At 47.0% G+C, this 22,582-nt stretch overlaps 1 protein-coding gene and 1 pseudogene across 3 annotated transcripts in view; one reads left to right on the top strand and one right to left on the bottom strand.

Annotated features, from left to right (window-relative positions):
- Positions 1 to 4,350: 4,350 nt before the first annotated feature.
- LOC122453406 lies at positions 4,351 to 4,445 on the bottom strand (annotated as a pseudogene).
- Positions 4,446 to 8,625: 4,180 nt separating this feature from the next.
- The window catches only part of ZNF395 (zinc finger protein 395), a 48,250-nt gene continuing 34,293 nt past the window's right edge, over positions 8,626 to 22,582 (top strand). The window contains exon 1 of one of the 3 annotated variants that reach the window (XM_043486729.1): positions 8,626 to 8,918. In XM_043486729.1, coding sequence (XP_043342664.1) covers positions 8,659 to 8,918 — 260 coding nt within the window. In that variant the 5' untranslated portion in view covers positions 8,626 to 8,658. The other 2 variants (XM_043486731.1, XM_043486732.1) reach the window with 2 other exon arrangements.

The following is a 22,582-nucleotide window of genomic DNA, read 5'->3' as shown; positions in this document are numbered from 1 at the left end:
TTTTTTGTTTTTGTTTGTTAAGAAGTCATTCAGTTCATCACCCCCAGTCCTGGGCAATGGTTAGTTAGCACATCACTGGTGTGACCTTGTGGAGGTTATTAGCCTGACCCAGTGCTCTGGGGTGCTATCATCGCTTGGCGTGTATGTTGGGTTCAGATCTTCCCGAGCCCTTTGCGTGTCACTTGTTGAAAATTGTGGTGTTCCTAGATGATCATTCCGCCTTGAAGGAGGTAGCCAGGCTCTGAGTCATTCTCTCTCTCTCATTTTTTTTTAATATTTATTTTAATTAATTTATTTATCTGAGCCCGGTCTTAGTGGCAGCATTCGAACTCTTAGTCTTGGCATGTGGGATCTAGGTCCCTGACCGGGGATCAAACCTGGGTTCATTGGGAGTTCAGAGTCTTAGCCACTGAACCACCAGGGAAATTCCTGAGCCATTCTTAACCATCTGGGTAGTCTGGGTTGCGGCAGACACGAGTTTGGTCTCACAGAAGAATAAGGAAGAGGGGCAGAATGCTTATGTGGGGCTAATGAACAGAATGGTTGGTATTTGAGGAGATGAAGGTTAACAGCTTAACAAAATGAAACTCTGGTGAACTCTCCAGAGGAAAGGCCACTAACCCCTTCTCTGGGAGGCTGGGGAGGGGATGGAGTACTACTGCCATGGGAAGGAAAATAAGAATAGAAGGCTTGGGACTTACCTGGTGGTCCAGTGGTTAAGACTTCACACATCCATTGCAGGGGACACAGGTTGGGTCCCTGGTCAGGGACTGAAGATCTCACTTGCTGCCTGGCACAGGAAAAACTAACAAACAAAAGACTTCAGAGCAACATGGGGCAAAAAAGTAACAACTTTTTTTTTTTTTTTTTTAAATTTTAACCCTATCTGGCAGCTTGTGGGATCTTAGTTCTGCAACCAGGGATCGAACCCATGCCCCCTGCTGTGGAAGCTCAGAGTCCTAACCCCTGGACCAGGGAATTTCCGAAAAGTAATTATCATTGATTGGAACCTAAGAAACTAAAATAAGGAGTGGCCTGGGTGTCCATTCACAGTACACAATTTTCTGGCACTTCTTGGCTTCTTGCTGCTTTGTTGGGCCTTTGCTTGATCTCTCTTTTCTCCCAATCTGTTTTTCTAGTTATGTTTGTTATCAAGGGCGTGAGATAACCTCACCACTAACCCCCACTGGGGTGGGACCCAGTCCTCTTTCTTCCTTTCCGAGTCTAAGTTTTCCTGTCCTTTCCCACCGATTTAATGTTGCTCCTCTCTTAAAACAGCTCTGTGCTGTCTCATGGAGTGAGAAAGCTGGCTGCCTCAGCCCACTTTAAGGACTTTTTATGAGGAGACTCTCTTTTTTTACAAAGGTTACACTGTGAAAGCCAAATGGAGAAGGGCTCCCAGCGAGACAGAGTGGTTCCAATACTATTCATGTTGGTTGAGTTGACTGAACTGCTTTTTTCACCACGTGGTATTTTCCTGTACTTGGTCTGCTTCAGGGTGAGAGCCATGCCTAGATAATCTTAAGCCTGTGCAGAATTTTTTTGCTTGGCCTCTCATTCCTCTGGTCTCAGTTACTTAGCATCTCCCCTGGGGCACAGTGGAGAATGAAGCCGGAGTTGGTCCACCCCCAAATCGGTACTGTTCTGGATTTTATCTTCCTGCCCTCAACAGCGAGATAAACAGACTTTTAATCCTCATTTTTTATGTACTCACTAGAAAGCAGACAGGGTTGTTCCAGAGTGGATTTCCTGTGTCATAGAAATCACAGAAGCATAAAAGGGAAAACCAGATGTGCACAGAGAGCCTGCCTGGGCTTACACATTCTTTCATACCCAGAGTCACAGGGCTTTCTGGTCTGTGTTCCCAAAGCCAGCTCATTTCTTCCCCACTTTGAATATGTACTCCTGCTCATATTCCTAACTTCAGAGCTGGGAAGAGATAAGCAGGGATCTGGGTGTTTATGGACTGGGGTGTGTCTGTGGGTAGCTTCACACACGTGGGGGCTTGTTTGCTCAAAAATATAGCTGTGCAGAGGTTTCCCAGGTGGCTCAGTGGTAAAGAACATATCTGTCAATTTAGGAGACTCAAGAGACATGATTTGATCCCTGGGTGGGGAAGATCCCCTGGAGAAGGAAATGGCAACCCACTCCAGTATTCTGGCCTGGAGAATCCCATGGACAGAGGAGCCTGGTGGGCTACAGACCATGGGGTCACAAAGAGCTGGACATGCTCAGCTACTAAACAACAACCTGGCTGTGTAGATCTAAGCAAGGATACACTGCTCCAGGTGTATCCTTAAACTTTGAACAGCCTACTTGCAACCTATCAATCCTTTCTGTTCAAAGAAATACAAAGCCCAGTTTCTCCAGGAAAGCCTTACAAATTGGGTAGATTAGAGAGAAGATGCCAATTGCCACAGGCCTACCTACAAATGACTTTCTCTTTAGAGTTCCTAAATCTTATACATTTTAGCCTGAAAAGCTTAACATAGGAGTTTTTGTCACTAGGAAACATTGTGACATTTTCTCAATCAAAAGAAAACCATCAAGTCTGCTCGTTGTTGCAAATTTGGCAGTATTATCCTTTTCATTTGAAACTCATAGCTAGTTTGAGGTTGAGGTATGGAAGCTGAGTTTCAAACTGTGTAGCATAGAGGTACACCAGGCCTCCCTGTCCATCACCAACTCCTGGAGTTGACTCAGATTCAAGTCCATTGAGTCGGTGATGCCATCCAACTATCTCATCCTCTGTCATCCCCTTCTCCTCCTGCCTTCAATCTTTCCCAGCATCAGGGGCTTTTCAAATGAGTCAGATTAAAGTAGTGAATACCTGTCCTTGATTCATGATTCTTTCTTTTTTTAAGCAAATCATTTATTTATCTTATTTTTGGTTGTGCTGGGTCTTCGTTGCTGCGCTTGGAGTTTCTCTAGTTGCGGTGAGCGGGGGCTACTCTCTAGTTGCTGAGCATGGGCTTCTCATTGTGGTGGCTGCTCTTGTTGCAAAGCAGAGGCTCTTGGGTGCACAGTTTGAGTAGTTCTGGCACAGGGTCTCATTAGCTATGGCTCTCAGGCCCTGGAGCACGCAGACTTCAGTGATTGCAGCATACAGGCTCAGCAGTTGCAGCTTGAGAGCTTTCAAGCACAGGCTCAGTAGTTGTGACTCATGGGCTTAGCTGCTCCTCAGTATGTGGACTCTTCTCAGATCTGGGATCAAACCCATGTCCCCTGCACTGGCAGACGGATTCTTTACCACTGTGCCACCAGGGAAGTCCCGTGATTATTTCCTGAACGCCTACAATGTGATAGACACTATTCTAGAAGCTGGGGACACATAAACAAAACACCAGTCTCTACTATCCTTGAACTTACAGTCGATGAATGGAGACAGCCTGTCAGGTGGTGATAAGTGCTAAGGAGGAAAATAAAGCTAGGCCAAGGGATGGTTGGGTGGTGCTACTTTAGATAGGTGAGGGAGGGAATGTCTTTCCCATTAGAGTGCTTTTGAGTAGGAACCTGAGTCAAGTAATAGAGCTGCCCATGGGGATACCTGGAGGAAGATCTGTCCAGCCCAAAGGAATAGCTTTGAAAAGGCTGAGTTGACAATGGGTCTAATAAAGGGCAAGGGGGCTAGTGTGGCTGGCATTGGGAGAGCCAGGGAAGAGAGGTAGGTTTGGGGGCCAGAGAGTGGACTGGAGACCTTGTAGTGAGGGAAGAGGGAAGCAGTTGAAGGTTCTGAGCAGAATAGTAATATGACCTGACTTAGGTTTTAAAAGGATCGCTTTGGCTGCTGTGGTGGTGAGTAGAGTGTAGAGAGGCAACCAAAAAAGCAAGGAGATGACTTCTCTGGGGGTCCCGTGGTTGGGAACCCACCTGCCAGTGTGGATAGGAGTCTATTTTGGAAATCCAACTCAGGGAGATGGTGGTCCAGCTAGGGAAAGAGGGCTGGAAAGGGAAAAATGTAATTGATTCTGGATGTATTTCAGCGATTTTCTGGTGGGTTTGATGTGGAGCATAAGAAAATGAAAGGAGTTAAGGATTAAAGAAAGGACTCCTAGGTTTTGCTTGTTTCTTTGTTTCCTGAGCAACTAGAAGGATAGAATTGCCACTTACTGGAATGGGGAGAAGCCGATTGGAAGTGAAATTATTATTTTTTTTTCCATTTATTTTTATTAATTGGAGGCTAATTACTTTACAATATTGTAGTGGTTTTTGCCATACATTGACATGAATCAGCCATGGATTTACATGTGTTCCCCATCCCGATCCCCCCTCCCGCCTCCCTCTCCATCCCATCCCTCTGGGGCTTCCCAGTGCACCAGCCCTGAGCACTTGTCTCATGCATCCAACCTGGGCTGGTGATCTGTTTCACATAGAGGACGTATCAGATATTAAACTGATAAGAACAGATACTACACTTGATCTTAGCCAAAAGGCCGAGAAGCGATTGGAAGTGAAATTAGAAGTCTGACTTTGGACATGGACCTTTGAGATACTATCTGACATCCAAGTGGAGGTGTCAACTCGATCACTGGTGTTCAGGAACCCAGATTAAGTATCAAATGAGGCTCTGGTGGAACCCCAAAACTGAGTTCATTCTATAGGCTGCATCCTGTTCCAAATATTAATAAATGGTTAGAAGGTCTTTACCAGTCCTGACATCTTCTGGGCATCTGAGGCATGCTTCCAACTAGGAATTGCCTGCACTATGGATGGAAAAGCTCTAGTCACTACCCAGAGTTCAACAAGCAATTCATTACTCACCAGTGTTTATCAGGGGCCCACCTCATGCCAGGTACTCTGCCAAATGCTAGGTGTTGCATGGAGACAAGACACACTCCTTGTCTGCATAAAATGTTCAGTACTTAAAAACATTTTTTTTTTTTTTAATTTATTCAGCTGTGCTGGGTCTTAGTTACGGTACATAGAACCTCCCATCTTTGTTGCAGCATGTGAACTCTTAGTCGTGGCATGTGGAATCTAGTTCCCTGACCAGGGATCAAACTCAGGCTCCCTGCATTGGGAACATGGAGTCTTGGCCACTGCCAGAGAAGTCCCTAGAATGTTCAGACTCGTGGGAGATTAGGACAAGGGAATGGAGATTTCGGTATGATGCAGTGTTGAGGGTGAGGTGGGGTGGGTGGAGGTGCTACTGGACTTAGAGGAGAGGCAGGTAATCCAGCTTTGAGGAGGCCAGAGAAAGTGCTGTGTAAGCTGACTCCTGAAGAATGGGCAGGAATAGTAAGATAAAGAGATGAGAGCGATGGATAGAGAGTACTCGAGGCGGAGAAAACAGCTTGGGTCAAGCAACCACAAAGTCTGTTCAGGCAAAGGACAGAAGTTCAGTTTAGTGTGTATAGAGTGCAGAGTGAAGGGGGTGGAGGCAGAGAGAGGCAAGTACTGGCTGGAGAACTAATTAAGAGCCCCACCAGGAAGGATCTTAATGAGCAATGCTGGAACTTTATTATAAAAGCTACAGGAAGCCTTTGAGGAGTCTGGAGCAGAGGAAAGAGGCTGGTGTAAAAGCATGGACTGGAGGGAGGCAAGCCCGGAAGCAGTCATCAGGTGACAGGAGACAGTGGCAATTTCAGATTCACCCTGAAAATCTCCTATGAATGTGTCCATATAATATGAGAAATAACAGACAAGTCCTGAGTCTGCTTTGCTGAACCTCAGCTTAATGAGTGGTCAAGAATCCACTTGTCAATGCAGGAGACTTGGGTTCGATCCCTGGGTCAGAAAGGTCCCCTGGAGGAGGAAATGGCAACCCACTCCAGTATTCTTGACTGGGAAATCCCATGGACAGAGGAGCCTGGCGGGGTCACAAAGAGTAGGACATGATTGAGCACAAGCACAGTTCTAACAGCTCTAAGAAGCTCATGACTTTGAAGAGGAGGAGGTACCAGATGACTACATTTTTTTTTTTTTTTTTTAATGTTTGCTCATTGTATTTGTTTAGTTTTGACTGCGCTGGGTCTTTGTTGCTGTGAGTGGGTTTTCCCTAGTTGTGGTGAGTGGGACTATACTCTCCAGTTGCGGTGCTTGGGCTTCTCATTGTGGAGGCTTCTGATGTCGAGTACAGGCCCTAGACCAGAGTTCGGTAGTTACGGCAGTCGGGCTTAGTTGCCCCAAGGCATGTGGAAACGTCCTGGACCAGGTTCAAGGAATCAGACCGTGTGTCCTGTACTGGCAGGTGGGTTCTGAACCACTGGACCACCAGGGAAGCCCCCCAGGTGCCTACATTTTAATAGGGGGCCAGGCTGTGGGAGAAAGCAAGGTGAAGGGCAGTTCTCGGATGGGACAGCTTCCAGGGAGGGTAAGCTCTACTTTGGGGGTACTGCTGGTGATTGGGGTTGGCGGGGGAGCCAAGATTGGAAACCAACCAGTTATAGTTTTTCTAAGCACATCCTGCTTTGTGTCCAGGGTGCTATGGGGGGTGTTCAGGACAGGGCCTGGAGACCGAGTGCTGGGTATGTGTTTGGGAATGGATGTTTGTGAGGGAAAGTTCAGAGTCTGTATTAATGTGCAAAACTCTGGAATGCATACTGACAAGTACATACCTGCAGTCAAAGGGGATATTCATTCAATATGTGCAGTAAGACAGCCCATGCCTTTGGACGGCCTGTCTCAAACAGAACAAGCTCTGGGTTCTGTGCAAATTTAGAGACCGGTGGCTCACCCTGCACCCAGCAGGCACTGACATAGCTGTCAAATGAATGATTGTTTCCGTTTTATTAAAGTTCAATCGTTTTCAGAAATATATAGGTTGGGTTACAAGTTTGAACTGGATGTTTTAAGAAAAATAAACTCACAGCCAGCCACCGACATCCCTTTACAAAGGGTAGCAGTTTAAAGACTGGAATGGAATTTATATACTACCTGGAGTCCTATCTGGTGTCAAAAGTGTTCACTGTTTCATTTCATTCAACAAACATTGGCAGAACACCTCAGCCAGGTAGCACCTGGTGTTGCTGGAACTCAGTTTCCTCACTACCTTGGTCTGGGTGCTGCAATTAAAGCTTAATTATATGCTCTCTTGTATTGTTCCTTAATTATTGCACGTGCATTCATTTACTTCCAACTAGGCTGGATGTCCCTTGGGGGCAGGGACTATTTTATAAATGTCAGGATCAATGAAGGACTTGGCAGAGAGGTGAATCTGCAGAAGTGGGTAAGCACCTATGGTTTGAAGAGAAAGGGAAACAGAACCGAAAGCTATTCATGAACTGTGCATGTGTGCTAAGTCGCTTAAGTCGTGTCCAACTCTTTGTGACCCTATGGACTGTAGCCCGCCAGGCTCCTCTGTCCAAGGGATTCTCCAGGCAAGAATACTGGAGTGGGTTGCCATGCCCTCCTCCAGGGGATCTTCCTGACCCAGGAATCGAACCTGAGTCTCCTACATTAGTAGGTGGGTTCTTTATCACAGGTGCCACCTGGGAAGTACATTTGTGAACTATAGTAATACATAATACATAATAAGATACCTTAATAATAAGGGTGCACACATTGGTTGTTAATGAAGTAGAGTATTTCTTTAATAATAAAAAGTAAAATTCAAATCTGCATTTTCCCATTAAGGGGAGGTTTTGCATATTCATATCATTGCTGTGATCCCCCAAATGCTTTGCTTTCTGTTCTTCTTTTGAATGCAAAAGAAGAATGTTTCCTTGAGGATAAGAAGGAAAATGAGGAACCAGTCTTTGGTGAATTGTTTGATGGCGGAATTAGCCTATACTAGGATTTTTCAACAGTGTCACTATTGACAATTCAGACCAGGTAATTCTTTGTGGTGCAGGGCCATCCTGTGCATTGCAGGACATTTAGCAGTATCATTGCCCTATACCTGTTTAGATGCTGGGAGCACCACTACCCCCAGTTGTGACAATCAAAAATACTTCCAGACATTGCCAAAATGTCTCTTGGGGGCAAAAATCACCCCTAGTTGAGCACTATATCCTTTAGGGACTTTGGAGTTTTTTCAAGGAGATTTTTCTTATGTTAACAAATGGCGGACCATTAGGGAAGGGAAAGAATATTTAGTGTTTCTTTGGTGTGAGCTAGGCACTGTACCCATGTTTTTTAGTTCATCTTACAGATAAAGAAACTGAGGTTCAGAGAGAGAAAAGAGCCTGCTGAAAAGCATAAAACTAGCTCGACAGTAAAAGCAGGATTGCAAACCAGGCTTGTCTGACTGCAAAGCCTCTAGTCCTTTCCTGCACACTCCCCACCGTCTCACTGCAAGAAAAACAGTACACTTCAAATTGAAGGTGAACTGACTGCAAACTCAACAAGTCAGTCCAAAAATATTTAAAACTTTTTTTGGGGGGGGGGGGATTGGTTTCTTCTATCCTTTAAATTTATTTGAATTTGAATCTATATGCCCACACATACAGGCACTAGGGTCCTTCACTACCGTTGTGGCTCTTGGTCTTATCTCTGAAAAACACAGAACACAATGGAACAGCTTCAATTCTCCTCGTTACAAATTATACAAAAGCCAGAGGCTAACGGTGCCAAAAGCAACTGGTATTGTTTACATAAGGGCTGAAAGCTAATAGTTAACTTTCTCTCCTGTTAATTCCAGAAACAGTAAATAACGCCTCACTTTACAACTACAAACGAGTGAGCGGGAGTAAAATGTCATAAAATGGAGAAGAAAACATGAAAGCCAAGGAAGATGGAAAGGCTGGTCGTGACGTTCACTCCCTCCGGCCTTTCGCTCTCGCTCGGCGGGCCGGGGCTGCGCGGCCTGGGTCTCCATTGCCCCCGCCCAGCGTCCGTCGGTGGCGCCCGGAGCCTGCTGGCGGCCTTTCCCGCCCTGGGGCGAGCTTGGCCTGTGTCGGTGAAGCCGGTCCCAGAGCCCGGCCTGGAAAAACAACAGCGAGAAACTTTGGCTCGGTTGGCGGTTCAAGTGAAAACAGGCAAACACTCAAGTTTGGTTCGGGGCTGCAGCCGCCGGGTCGGATTTGGGGGATGGTGGTGGTGGGGTGGGGGAGGCGGGGGCGTCACCACTCGGTCAGGTTCAAGTACGCATGTGCGCGAGGAGTCGCTCGGGCACTTATTGAGCGCCCACTGTCTACTGGCGGCCGGGGTGTGCACGCCGGGCGCGCGGCGGGGGAGTGGGGGCGGGGGGCGCGGGCGCGTGTGGCCGGCGAGAGGCGCGCGGGCGGCGGGCGCGCACGGCGCCGGGGGCGGGGGGCGCGCGCGGGGAGGGCGGCTAGGGGGTGTGTCTCCAGCTTGGCCCGGGCGCTCGCTGGCTGGCGCGCGCCTCCGCTCCCTTCCCGGGCTGGGAATCCGGGCCGGGTTGTGGCCGCGGCCGCGTACGTGAGCGCAGTGTCCCGGAGAGGGAGGGCAGGCCGGCCAGGTGGGCGCGAACGGAGCCTCGGCGGGCGGGCGGCCGCAGCGGAGCGGAGCGGGGCGGTGGGCCGCGCCGGGCGGGCGGGGGCCGCGGCAGCCGCAGCCCCGAACCGAGCCGAGCTGTCCGAGGGGGAGCTGCCTGGCCCGCGCCGCCACTCGTGGCGGGGCGAGGTGAGCTGCGCGAGAACCTCGCGGCGCTGCAGCCCGGGGACGGGGGGCGGCCCGGGAACTTCCCACGCTCTGCACGCCCGCGGGGGCCGGGCCGGAGGGCCGGGAGGCGGGCGCCGCCGGGGCAGCGGCCGGTCGGGGCGCGGGGGCGCTGCGGCAGTGGCCGCGCCGGCCGGGAGGGGGGTGGCTGCGCGCCCTCCCTCCCTCCCTCCCGTGCGCCGCCTTGTTTATCACGCTCGCCGAGGAGTCCCCTCCCCAACTTTGAGCGCCGGTCCGGAGTCGCCTCTCCGCCGGAGGGTGACCTGCCCCCTCCCTGACCCTTTCCGGCTGGGCGGCCGGCCCAGTCGTTCCGGCGCCCCGCGCGTTCCTGCCCGCTCCGCCGAGCGGCCGGGCGGGCTAGTGCCGGGCTCCGGGACGCGCGGCGCGACACACCCTCCACTTCGGGGGCTGGCCCCCACCCTCCCAGTCCACTTCGGCCCTTCTGTCCACCCCCTGCTTCCTTCTGCGCGCCTTCACCCTGCCTCTCCTCGCCGGCAGCCCCGGGCGCAGGCCCTGTGGGCTTGTGGGGTGCGCGGGTGGGGGCCTGGACGGGGAGTTTGTCATGTGCAAACAATTTTCGGGGCAGCGTTTTCTTCCCTGCCTGGGAGTTCGGGGCTCGGCGCCTTCACTTTAGGAGGGACTCAGAAGTCTGAAGACGCCCACCTGCCGGGAGCCGAGGGGGTTCCGTGGCCTCTTGGTTTCAGATGGCCTTGGCCAATGCCCGGTGACTTTGGAGAGCTTCCCGCAGGCGAGCGTTCGGATGTCAGGCGGCCAGGTGCAGGGGTTGGTTACCTGCAGGCCACTTATCCGTTCTTTACACCCCATATGGTGCAGTTTGCCTGCAAGTGAGTGATCGTGATCAACAGGCATCCAAGGTCTTTTTGACACCCTCCTAAGGTTTTGTGTAAACAGAGATTCCGGGTCTGAGGACACTGGAAACACCAGAAAACAGAGCAGTTGAGTTCAGTTAAGTTTGGAGGACTGCAGGCCTTCTCAGCACCATGCCAGGCTGTCTGGGAGAGAGCACCCAAGGAAAGGTGGAAGTGATTTGAGAGCTCAAGTTCAGATTAACATACTGACTGCCCGAGTGACTAAATGCTGGGGGACAGGGGGACTGTCAAAGGCAAGGTCAGAGCTGGGGACTGGCCTTAGAGTCCTAAGTTATGAAATCAGTTATGCACATGGAAAATAACCCTGGCAAAGGCCAGAGGTAGGGGAGGAAGAAGTAACAGGTGTGAGAGGTCAGAAAGGGATTGCATATAGGAGGAGAAGAGGTTCAGACAGTTACTCAGTGAGGAGGATGTAAAAGATACAGGAGATGATTCCCTCCAGGGTTAATCATCTCGGGGGAGACAGAAAGACTTGAGCATGGGAAATAAGGCCTCAAGATAGGGCACGATTACCTGTCAAGCTGCAAAGTGTAGAATAGGTGCTCTTGGAGTCCAGAGAAGGAATAGGGTAGGAATCCCAGAACTGTTTTCCCAGAGACCCTTGAGGTGGGCCACAAGATGCAAATGGACATGACTTTCCTGAGAGACAGGAGATGTCCTTGGTCAGACCAGGGGATGTTTCTTGAGCAGTAGGAGTAAAGATGGGGAAGTACGATGATTGAGGTTGTGAACATCCTAGAAGGCCAGGTTGAGGGACTGCACTTTACTCTCTGTGTACCGGGGAGACAGTCAAGGTTTCTGAGCCAGAGAGTGATGTCACGAGAGGGTCTTTGGAAAGATTTTGAAAAGTAATGTTGTTGTTTAGTCCGACTCTTTGTGACCCTGTGGACTGTAGCCCTCCAGGCTCCTTGGTCCATGAGATTTTCCAGGCAAGAATACTGGAGTAGGTTGCCATTTCCTCCTCCAGGGGACCTTCCTGACCCAGGGATCAAACCTGTGTTGACCCGAGTCTCCTGCACTGGCAGGTGGATTCTTTGCTGCTGAGCCACCAGGGAAGCCCTTTGAAAAGTTATGTTACGAGACAAATCAGTAGACTGTTATAGTTGTGGAATGCCCAGGATTTGGACTGGGATAACTGGAAATGCAAAAGTGGATGAGTTTTAGAAGCATTACAGTTTAAATAATTTGTTGACAGGGGCAGGGTGAAGGAGGAGATGAATGCAAATTAATTTTTTGTGGAAATTGATTACACGCCAGGGCCTTGGAGCTGCTGTACTTCGTAACTGGAGAAATCCGAAATGTATGTTTTGGGGAGAAGTAATTGATACTCGGGCTGTAAAGAAGTTTCTTTTGTTGGCTAAGAAGTTGAAACATAGGTGTCCTGCTAGCAGCTGCATCCCTGAGATTGGTGGGAAACCAGGGTGTATAGGGTGGGAAAGGCTGTGGGAGCTGGGGGATGGAAGGCACTCTGATGAGTGTCTTCTTGGTCATGGGGGGTGCAGTAGAGGATGTTGGTGAGGGGATCTGGGGTCTGAGTTGGAAGGCTTTGTTCTGTCTTGCCATTTAGATGACATCACCTGGTCCTGAACCTGAAGTTAGCAAAGCAGCTCGGTGGAATTGAGGCTCCGAGGAATATGGGACACTTTTTCTTCTAACTGGGAGGGAAGGATTGGAGAATGGCGGGAACTAGAATGGAATTCACTAAGCACATAAATTGCTGGACTTTGAAACGTGTTGAGTTTTGCTCTCCACAGAGACCTTCAGTCTAGTCCTGGTGACCCATTGCAAGTGTGCATGGGGGAAGCATAAGACGAGGGGACAGCCAGATGATCTAAAAGAGGAAGGAGGACATTTTGGACCCAAATTTGGGATAGTGCCTTTTCCAGGGCCAGGTTCCTCCTAACCGGAGCCCTAGCCAGGTCGCAGGAAGCCAGCCACCTGCCTGCCTGCCTGCAGAGGGTGCTTCCCCTGAGCCCTGAATTCTGCTTTCCTGTTGCAAGGCTGAGCAAGGGTGATTTGCTGAACAAATTCCCCAAGCCTCAGCTTGCAACATCCCAGGGCTGGTGAATTTGAAGGATATGATTGCACAGAGTTGCAGAATGAGTGACAATGTAATTGCAGCTGCTTAGTCTCCCTCTTCCTCTGAGATGCAGGATCAGTGAATTAGCAGGTCAAACTGGCTCATATGGGGAGAGGTGGCCATCACATATTTTTTGTTCTTTTTAGGGAATATATGACTGTCAAAAAAAAAAAAAAGGTTGCATGGAGCACTGGTGGAACTAATCTACTGATTACAGAACAGTGTTTTCTACACTGTTTCAACCATGACCTACATTAAGAAATAAAATTTACATCATGAACTAGTACACCCGATCATGTATGTAAAAACCTAATTTAAGCTCATGAGTACGACCTCTTTTGCTTGGTGCAATCTCCTCTGATATTTTTATTTAGTGAATTTTTATTGGAGTATGGTTGATTTACAATGTTGTGATGGTTTCAGGTGTACCGCAGAGTGAATCAGTTATTCGTATACATACATCCACTCTTTTTTAGATCCTTTTCCCATATAGATCATTACGGTGTTGCCTAGAGGTCCCTCCTGCTACGCAGGAGACACAGGAAACATGGGTTTGATTCCTGGCTTGGGAAGATTCCCTGGAGGAGGAAATGGCAACCCACTCCAGTACTCTTGCCTGGGAAACGCCATGGACAGCGGAGCCTGGTGGGCCACAGTCCGTGGGGTCACAGAGAGTCAGACATGACTGAGCACAGCACGGTGTGTCTATGTCCATCTCAATCCTGATCATTTCATTTTCTATTCTATTCTTTTTCATTTACAAATGCTTATTGTCTTCCACTAAGTCAACTTATTGCGTCTGTAAAGGATCATAACCCACAGTTAGGAAAACAGTTAAAGAGCATTTTCACAGCGAAGAAGTATTGAGTAAACTGCTTCTGTGCAGAGCGCCCCTGATTAGTGCTGAAGGTGGAAGGAAGCATGAGGAAGGGACTGAACGTTTACAGGCTCCATGAGAGATAAGGTCCGCCTGTGATTAAGGAGCAAGGCAAGGTGATGAAATGCCAAGATGAAAAATAAGTAGCCACGGGGTACAAGGGAAGGAGCTATGCTTGTGTGACTTGGAAACAACTTCTGAAATAGGGAAGGAAGTCTGGGGTGATTCCTTTGTGGTGGCTCATGGTGCCTCACAGGTGGGGGTTTATCACTATGATGCTGCACAGGTGGGGGCCCACGGCCAAGAGTTAGGGGTGTACAGAGTGTGCAGAAGAGGTCCTTGTGAGAGAGGAGGGAGCAGTCAGACTGGAAAGGTTGGTTAGGATCAAAGGGTAGTGGAGGGGTTGTAAACAGGAGGCCCGAAGAATGTGTTCAGTTTGCAGACTGGGGTTGTCCCTGGGAGGTTTTCTGCCACACAGAGGTTTTCAAAAATCAGGAGCAGTCCAGAAAAGTCCAACTCTGAAGTTGGAACTCTCTTAAAAAGTCAGATCAGGCCGGCCTGGGCAGCTGAGTGGGAGATGGGTGACAGCCCCACCCTGGGGGGTTGGTGGGTGGACAGCCATTCAGGTTCCCCTGCTCTCTGCTGCTTTAATCCAGTTGATATCAGTTTCCTGCTCAGCTCTGCAGGCCTTTGGGTTTGTGACCTGAGTTTCCAAGAGACTCAAAGGCCAAGGAGGGAATCTGGGATCGCTGTAGGAGGATTGGGGTGGGAGTGTGCCACTGAATTGGAGAGCTTTGTGTGCAGATGACTTGTTTGAGGCTTGTCAATAGTATTTTCTGAGTTGCTGCCAGCTGGCACTTTGAAATATTTTTTTGGTGATTAGAATGGTGCTAATTAGAGATGGCCTTGGACTGTATTCTCTGGTGAGGCCAGTTTCTAGTGACCCTCAGGATCTCTCAGTCCTCCCCCTTTCACTTCTGGCTGGCCTGGTTAGGTGGTGACTCTTGGCACATACTTTCTGGGAATCATGTTGAGGTAATAATTTGGTGAGATGTGAGTCACAACTGCCAAGTGCCATTTGACGTTAGGTTCTCAGGAGCTTTGGTTCTGTGGGTCAATAATAAAGGAATGGTAAGGAGATGGTCTCTTTCCTTCTCTTAAATCCTTCCTAGGATGGTATCGGAGGTGGGCTTCCGAGATCCAGAGACTGATCATCCAGGATGCATAATGACCATGTAATAATTGGTTCAAGACCAGGTGTGAATGGAAATGACTCCTAGGAAACTCGGGGGTCCATAACCACCTGTGATTGATAGTCCTTCTCCAGGGGAAGCTGCAGGTGACAGGAACTGAACAAGAACCACCCTGCTTTTTACAGATGTGTGGCCTGACTATTTTAAAATACAGTTTTAAAAAAAAATTTATTTATTGAGGACTGTATTGAGTCTTCGTTGCTGTGTGGGCTTTTCTCTAGTTTCAGCGAGTGGGGGCTGCTGTCTAGTGGCGATGCTCAGGCTTCTCATTGCGGTGGCTTCTCTTGTTGGGGAGCAAGGGCTGTAGGACGAGTGGGCTTCAGTAGTTGCCGGAAGTGGGCTCAGTAGTCGAGGCTCCCAGGCACTAGGGCACAGGCTCAGCAGCTGTGGCGCTCGGGCTCAGCTGCTCCGCCCCAGGTGGGATCTTCCTGACCCAGGGATTGAACCCGTGTCTCCCGCATCAGCAGGTGGATTCTCTACCACTGAGCCACCAGGGAATCCCCTAAAATAACAGTCTTTGTTACAAGTCAGAATTGAAATACTTTTTGCCAAATGGCTTAAAAATACGTGACCATAGGATGCAAGGATAACCAGAAGTCAGCCGAATCATATCAAATTAAAACCCATTTCCTGCTTTTTTAAAAATAAGTGTCCAATGCCCCTCTTTCACTTTATACTTCATTTTATTTATTTACTGGCCCCATTAGATCTCATTGCAACACGGAGTCTTTCATTGCATTGTGTGGGCTCCAGAATGCCTGTGGGCTCAGTAGTTGCAGTGTGAGGGGTTCTCTAGTTATGGCATGTGGGATCTTAGCTCCCCGAGCAGGGTGGGAACCCGAATTCCCTGCATCGGAAGGCAGATTCTTAACCACTGGACCACCAGGGAAGTCCCCCATTTCCTGTTTTATATGACGGTTTGGTTACTACATCAGAGAAGCCATGTGTCAGCTATGGTACACTTTGGCTTTAGTAAAGTATTTATCAGTTTCTTTAGGTAGGATGGTCCATATTAAATAAGTGGTAGAATGTGGGCTGGGTGGTGGTATTAATTTAATTTGACAGTTGTATGCAAAAACTGTTAATTAGTGGCACTGAGTCAGCCTGGAAAGGGGTCTAAAAATGAGCATCATAGGGTTCTATTCTTGGCGTTGAGCTATTCAACATTTTTTTCCCATCATTGTGGATGAAGATACAGAAGGTGTGTTTGTCAGCATTGTTGACAGTGTAGAGGTGGGAGGAATTGCTTATTTAGTAGATAAACCAAGATTCAGAGATATGCAGAATGAGGGCTCAAATTAAAAAAAAATTCCATAAGGGATAAATGTAAAGTCTGATTTAGTTTTTAAAATTTGAATTGTAATGCTTATACATTCTGGTAAGATAATCCCCCTCCTGGAGACCGCATCCCAAATGTACATGATGCTTTGTACACAGAGATTATTTGGAGTTTTTTTTTTTTCCTTAAACTATAATGAAAAATTGGAAACAACTTAAATATCCAGTAGTGTGACTGGGCAGGAGGTAATCCGTAAGTGATTCTGATGGCTGTGTCTTCATCATGGAATATTTTGCCATTAAAAATCATGTTTAGGAATACTTTAAAATAACATGGACAGATGTTTCTGCGAAAAGTTAAGGAGCATCTAGAGTATGATTTCAAATCTTTCTAAGTTTTTGGAAATAGTTTTATTTATTCTGAGTGTGCTGGAGCTTCGTTGCTACTTGTGGGCTTTTCTCTCATTGCGATGAGCGGGGGCTCCTCTGCAGTTGTGGTGCATGGGCTTCTCATTGTGGTGGCTTTTCGTGTCTCATCGCACGGGCTCCGGGGCCCTCAGGCTTCAGCAGTTGCAACACATAGGCTCAATAGTTTTGGCGCTTGGGTTTAGTTGCTACAAGATATGTGGGATCCTCCCGGATCAGGGATCGAACCTGTGTTTCCTGCATTGGCAGGCGGATTCTTTGCCACTGAGCCACCCAGGAAGCCCCTATGATTTCAAATCTTAAAATTAAAAAAGTGCATAGAAAATGACTGGGAGGAAATAGTCCAATAAGTTTAATACCAAGATACTAATATTGGTTACTTCTAGATAGATGAGTTGAGTGACTTTTTTTTTAAACGTTTTAAGTTTGCTATTTATATTTTTTATAGGGTGTATGTCTGTCACAGCAGGAAAAACACTACCATATATGTATTTTTAAAATATACTTTATTTTCTTGAGCAGTTTTCTATTCACAGTGAAATTGAGAGGAAGGTAAAGAAATTTCCCACATACTCCCTGCCCCTGACATGCACAGCCTCTCCAGCCATCAACATCCCCTACCAGATGGTACATTTGTTGTAACTGATGAACCTACACTGACAATTACTAATCACCCAAAATCCACAGTTTATATTAGGATATTCTGATTTTGGACAAATGTATCCACTGTTACAGTATCATATAGAGTATTTTCACTGCCCTAAAATCCTCTGTGCTCTGCCTATTCACCTGTCCCTCTCCCTAACCCCAGGTAGCCCCTTTTATTTTTACTGCCTTCACAGTTTTGCTTTTTCTAGAATGTTATATCATCGGAATTGTACAGTGTATTGTCTTTTCAGATAGGCTTGTGTCACTCGATAATATGCATCTAATCTTCCTCCGTGTCCTTTCCTGGCTTCTTTTCAGCATTTCTTTTTAGCACTGAACAATATCCCATTATCTGGATGTAGCACAGTGTATTTATCTGTTCACCTTGGTTGCTTCCAAGTATGGGCAATCATTATGAATGAAGCTGCTCTAAACATCTGTGTGCAGGTTTTTATGTGAATGTCATTTTTCAGCTCCTTTGGATAAATACCAGGGAATGCAACTACTGAATCGTATGGTAAGAGAGTGTCTAGTTTTGGAAGAAACCACCAAACTGTTTTCCAAAGTGGCTGCACCACTTTGCATTCCCACCAGTAATAAGTGAGAGTTCCTGTTGCTCTGTATCCTCACCAGCATTTGGCGTTGTCAGTTATCTGGATTTTGGCCATTCTCATCGGTGGGTAGTGGTATCATTTTAATTTGCATTTCTTTAATGACTGGTGATCACAGCTTTTCATGTGCTTTTTTGGTTATCTGCATGTCTTCTTTGGTGAGGTATGTGTTAAGGTCTTTGGCTAGCTTTTTAAAGTTGAGTTGTTTGCTTTCTTACTGTTGAGTTTTAAAAGTTCTTTGTATACTATGGATAATAGTCCTTTATCAGATGTGTCCTTTGCAAATATTTTCTCCCAGCCTGTGGTTTGTCTCTTCACTCTCCTGAACACTATTTTTAAAAAACATTTTATCGTTCAGGGACAGGATGGGGTAAAGGTAGATGATTCATTCAGTGACTAATCTTGAGTTATTTACCTGCTATGTGTCAAGCACTGACTGGAGTCACAAAAGAAGACTCAGTCTCTGACCTGAATTTGATGATCTGGTTGAAAGCAGGAGACCAGCAGTCAAACAGACAAGCACAGTGTAGCCGCGATGGTCCTCCAGGTGCCAAGGAGGGGGCAGATCATGTGGGAAAAAGTTTGAGATTGTTCTGTTGTTCACAAGTTTAATGGGAGCCCTGAGTGACCTGAGGTTTTTTTTAGAAGGTGGTGTTAGTTGTTTGGTCACGTCTGACTCTTTGAGACCCCATGGACTGTAGCCCACAAGGCTCCTCTGTCCATGGAATTCTCCAGGCAAGAATACTGGAGTGGATTGCCGTTCCCTTCTCCAGGGGATCTTCCCAACCCAGGAATCGAACTCTGGTCTGCTGTCTTGGCAGGGAGATTCTTTACCATCTGAGCCACTAGGCAAGCCCTATTTTAGAATTCAAGTCCCGTTCATAACTGGATCAGAAATTCATCAGTCCAATCACAGGATCTGGTTTTAATGACCTCTGCTGGTCTTGTGACATTTGGACCACTGTGGGGCTATGATTTTAAAGAAACAAGAACAAAGAAGACTTCACCCACAGGAAGGTGACTGGGATGCTGTGGGATTAGGAATGACAGGAGTATACTCAGGGGCATGGATACCCAGTAGTGCTTTCAAATATCTTCATGGTTATTGACTTTCATTTCTGCTCCTGGTGTTAGAATATGACCAGTGGATGGAACAATTACTTTATCCTCTCTAGCTTCAGATTCTTCGTCTGTAGAATGGTTGCTTTACATGATTCCTTACCTGTTGAATGATTACACTGAAGGTGGTGAGCTTTAAGGTTCCTTTAAACCATAAAGACTGGGAGACCAGATTTCAGTTCTGTTGGAAAAGGAATTTTTTTTAAATCTGATTTTTTTTATTTAGCTGTGCCAGATCTCAGTTGTGGCACACAGAATCTTTGATCTTTGTTGCCTTGCGGGATCTTTAGTTCCGACATTTGAACTCTTAGTTGCAGCATGTGGGATCTAGTTCCCTGCTGCTGCTGCTAAGTCACTTCAGTCGTGTCCGACTCTGTGTGACCCCATAGGCGGCAGCCCACCAGGCTCCCCAGTCCCTGGGATTCTGCACTGGGAGTGTGGAGTCTTAGCCACTGGACCACCAGAGGAGTCCCAGAAAAGGAATTTTCTAGCTGGCAGTTCTGACCAACAGTGGAAATGTCTTCCCATGGAGTAGTGAGCTCCCTATCATTGGAGGTATTCAACTTGGGCTGAATGCTGTGGATTAAGGGTGCCGTAGAAGAGAACAGGAAGTAGGCTGGCTTCCAAAGTCCTTTCCAATTTTTAGGTTATTGTGTGACTTGTCAAAGCTGAAAGATAGTGTGAAATATGGGATATACCTCTAATTGTACAGTACTAGGGTCAACATCATCATTGTAAACTTTTTAGAAAATGTTAATAAGTGCGTCTCAACATGTTCAAGAAATCCTCTGGGGTCATTTTAGAAAGGAGGAAGAGAACTATTTGATGGTGGCTCAGAAGTCAGCTTGTGGCCACGACTGCTGAAAATTGAATTTTGTCTTTAGGAAAAGCAAGAAGACAGAGGTGAAGTGGAAATGGCAAATAACAATAAACAAAGCAGGTTGACATATGGAAGACTAACGTGTTTATTGGGCAGTTGTATTCAGTATAATAAATGAATCAAGATGGGGACCTTTAATTGACTCCTGGGGTCCTCTGCTTGGCTGTGGAGGACCTGAAAGTGTCTTTGATTATCTCCTTCCTCATGTTTTCCAGGCAGATTTATTTTACCAGGTTATAGTTGTTATTGTGGTCAGTCACTCAGTCGTATCCGACTCTTTGTGACCTCATGGACTATAGCCCGCCAGGCTCTTCTGTCCATGGGAATTCTCCAAGAAAGAATACTGGAGTGGGTTGCCATTTCCTTCTCCTGGGGATCTTCTGGACCCAGAGATCGAATCTCGAACCCAGGCCACCAGCATTGCAGGCTGATTCTTTACCATCTGAGTCACCTGGGAGGCCCTCAGCACAGTAAATGCCATCCTGACACCAGGGATGAGTCTGAACCTTGTGGCTGCTCTGTGGATCTAGGGACAGTGACAACAAGGAACAGATAAAGAAACTTTTGGGTGGGATTTTCCAGAAATGCATGTGTTAATGTTATTTTATATTAAACAGTAAATTTGTGATTTGAGTAAAAATGTTTTTGTTTTCACATTTTTATTATTTGTTGCTTCCATGTGGAAGTTTAATTTTGCCTAAATTTTACTTAAATATATGGTTTATTTAGAATCCACTCTGGTTAAACATTTTAGATTTTCTTGCTGATATTTTTGGATTCCTTCTTTTGTTGGGAGCACTGTCAGGGCTAACTCACATAGCAAATGTTTCTCAGAAATTCCACAAGGAGAGTAGAGGTTTATCTCATCTTTTGGAGAAGAACGCAAGATTTATGTCACCAGGCCATTCATGCCTGCCTTTTGGCATTTGAAAGAATCAGTATTAGGCAAGAAAGTGCTTTTTTCTTTTTATTTAAATTTTATTTTTTGGCTGGCCTGGGTCTCTGTGGCTGTGCAGGCTTTTCCCTTGTTGAAACGAGTGGGGGCGCTCTCCAGCCGAGGTCTGCGTGCTTCTCATTGCAGCGGCTCCTCTTGTTTGCAGAGCCTGGGCTCTATGGTTCATGGGCCTCAGCAGTTGCGTCTCCCGGGCTCTAGCGCACAGGCCGGGTAGTTTTGTGGCGCGTGGGCCACATGAGCATAGTTGCTCCCAGGCATGTGGGATCCTCCTGGACCAGGGATTGAACCTGTGTCCCCTGCATTGGCAGGCAAATGCTTTACCTTTGAGCTGCCAGGGAAGCCCGAAAGTGCTTTCCTCATGTGGAATAATTTCGGGGTGCATATCTAGGGGGCGTCAGTTTTAGATGTATGTAAAAAGTACAGACAGAACTCTGTAATGGAGAACTAAAGTGGGAAATCTCTGTGCATTTGATGATGAAGGGCTCAAGCCGCCTTTATCTCAGCATCATTTGGATCTCACACAGTATATGGCACATGGACTGTGCTTGTTGAATTGCTCGGAATCAGTTCCCTGGGCCATATAACAGTGAGTATGGGAAAAACTTAGGCTATCAGATATTTTTTTTTTAAGGCAAAAACATGATAAGAAATAATAGCTCTCAGCCGTTTTTGTCCTTTGAGTATTAGGAAGCCATAAAACTCTTTTAGTAAAAACAACCACACTGGGTGGCTGTTTTTCAAAGTGCAGGGGGGCGGGGGAGTGGTGGTTCTGGTGGAGGAATGTCCTCTTTCTATTTTTCTTCTTCAGCCGAACACGAATTGCTCCTGGTGTGCCGTTCTTAAATTCCTGTGTCCTCTATCCATTTTAATCTTGTTATCTATTTTTATGGTGACTGTCGCCATGGTACTTGTGCACTTTACATAGCACAACAGAGATTTCAGATATCTCATAGGACAGCTCAAAGTTCTGCTGCAGCCAGGGAGAAACGGTGCTGGGGTAGTTTTCTTTTTAAATTGAGGTGTAATTTGCATACAGTGGAATGCTCAGATCTGAACTGTGCCGTTTGATCAGTTTTGACAAATGCATCTGGAGACAGAACCTTTCTATCACCTCCGAAGTGTTCCCTTCACCCCAATCAAGAACCATAGCTCTGATTTCTAAGACCCTAAGCTAGTTTTGGTGACCCTAGGTCCTTAATAATAGACTTTTGTGTTTCTATGGACTTTTCATGTGGCATTTTGAAGAGGTGGAGAGTATGTGTGTGTGTTTAAAAGATCGGTGTTTTGTGTGATTAGGTGGCCCCCAGGAGTAAATGAGATTTTGGAGCTTGTCTGATGTGGTGGTCAGCTTCTTCCTTCTTATGAACCCATGGGATCGGAATTGATGTTAGAAATCCTGATTCCCAGATGGAAGGGCCTGAAGCACAGCTGGTTGGCTAGGGGCCCTGGTGTGGATTACGTGTGGTTGGGTGAGCACTGCCATTATGGGCGAGTCTCTGTGTGTGTGTGTGTGTGTGTGTGATGTTGGACAGCTGGAATGCTCAACTCGAACAACTGAAATCTTTCCTAGGACATCCCTTTAAATTACCCAGAAGCCCTCTGACATGCCTTTCTCTTTTTCTTGCCTCTTCCCTGAACTGGCGTATAAATTGAACTATCCACAGAGTCACAGAGTTGGGATTCTAATACTTAAAGCAAGATCTGTGTTGCAAAGCCCACTGCTTTGCACCGCTCTGCTTTCAGCCTCCCGGGGAATTGTGTGGCAGATTCAGGTAGAAATTGCCCCCAAACATAGGACTGAAATGTATGGAACAAGGTCAGTTTCTTTTTTTAAAAAAAATCACATGGTGAAATGGAATTTTCATTACACAGGTAATACAGGAACACATTTTCTGTAGGAAAAAAGAAAGTGCAAACCTTCCAGAGCAAAACCAAATCTTCCTTAACAACCACTTGTAATCCCAGTCCTTTCCCAGAGGTTAACCACTGTTATGAGTTTGTTGG

The sequence above is a fragment of the Cervus canadensis genome, chromosome 14 (genome assembly GCF_019320065.1).
Source record: "Cervus canadensis isolate Bull #8, Minnesota chromosome 14, ASM1932006v1, whole genome shotgun sequence".
NCBI lineage: Eukaryota > Metazoa > Chordata > Mammalia > Artiodactyla > Cervidae > Cervus > Cervus canadensis.
The sequence above is the reverse complement of the archived record's forward strand: the minus strand, read 5'-3'. Positions and strand labels throughout refer to the sequence as shown.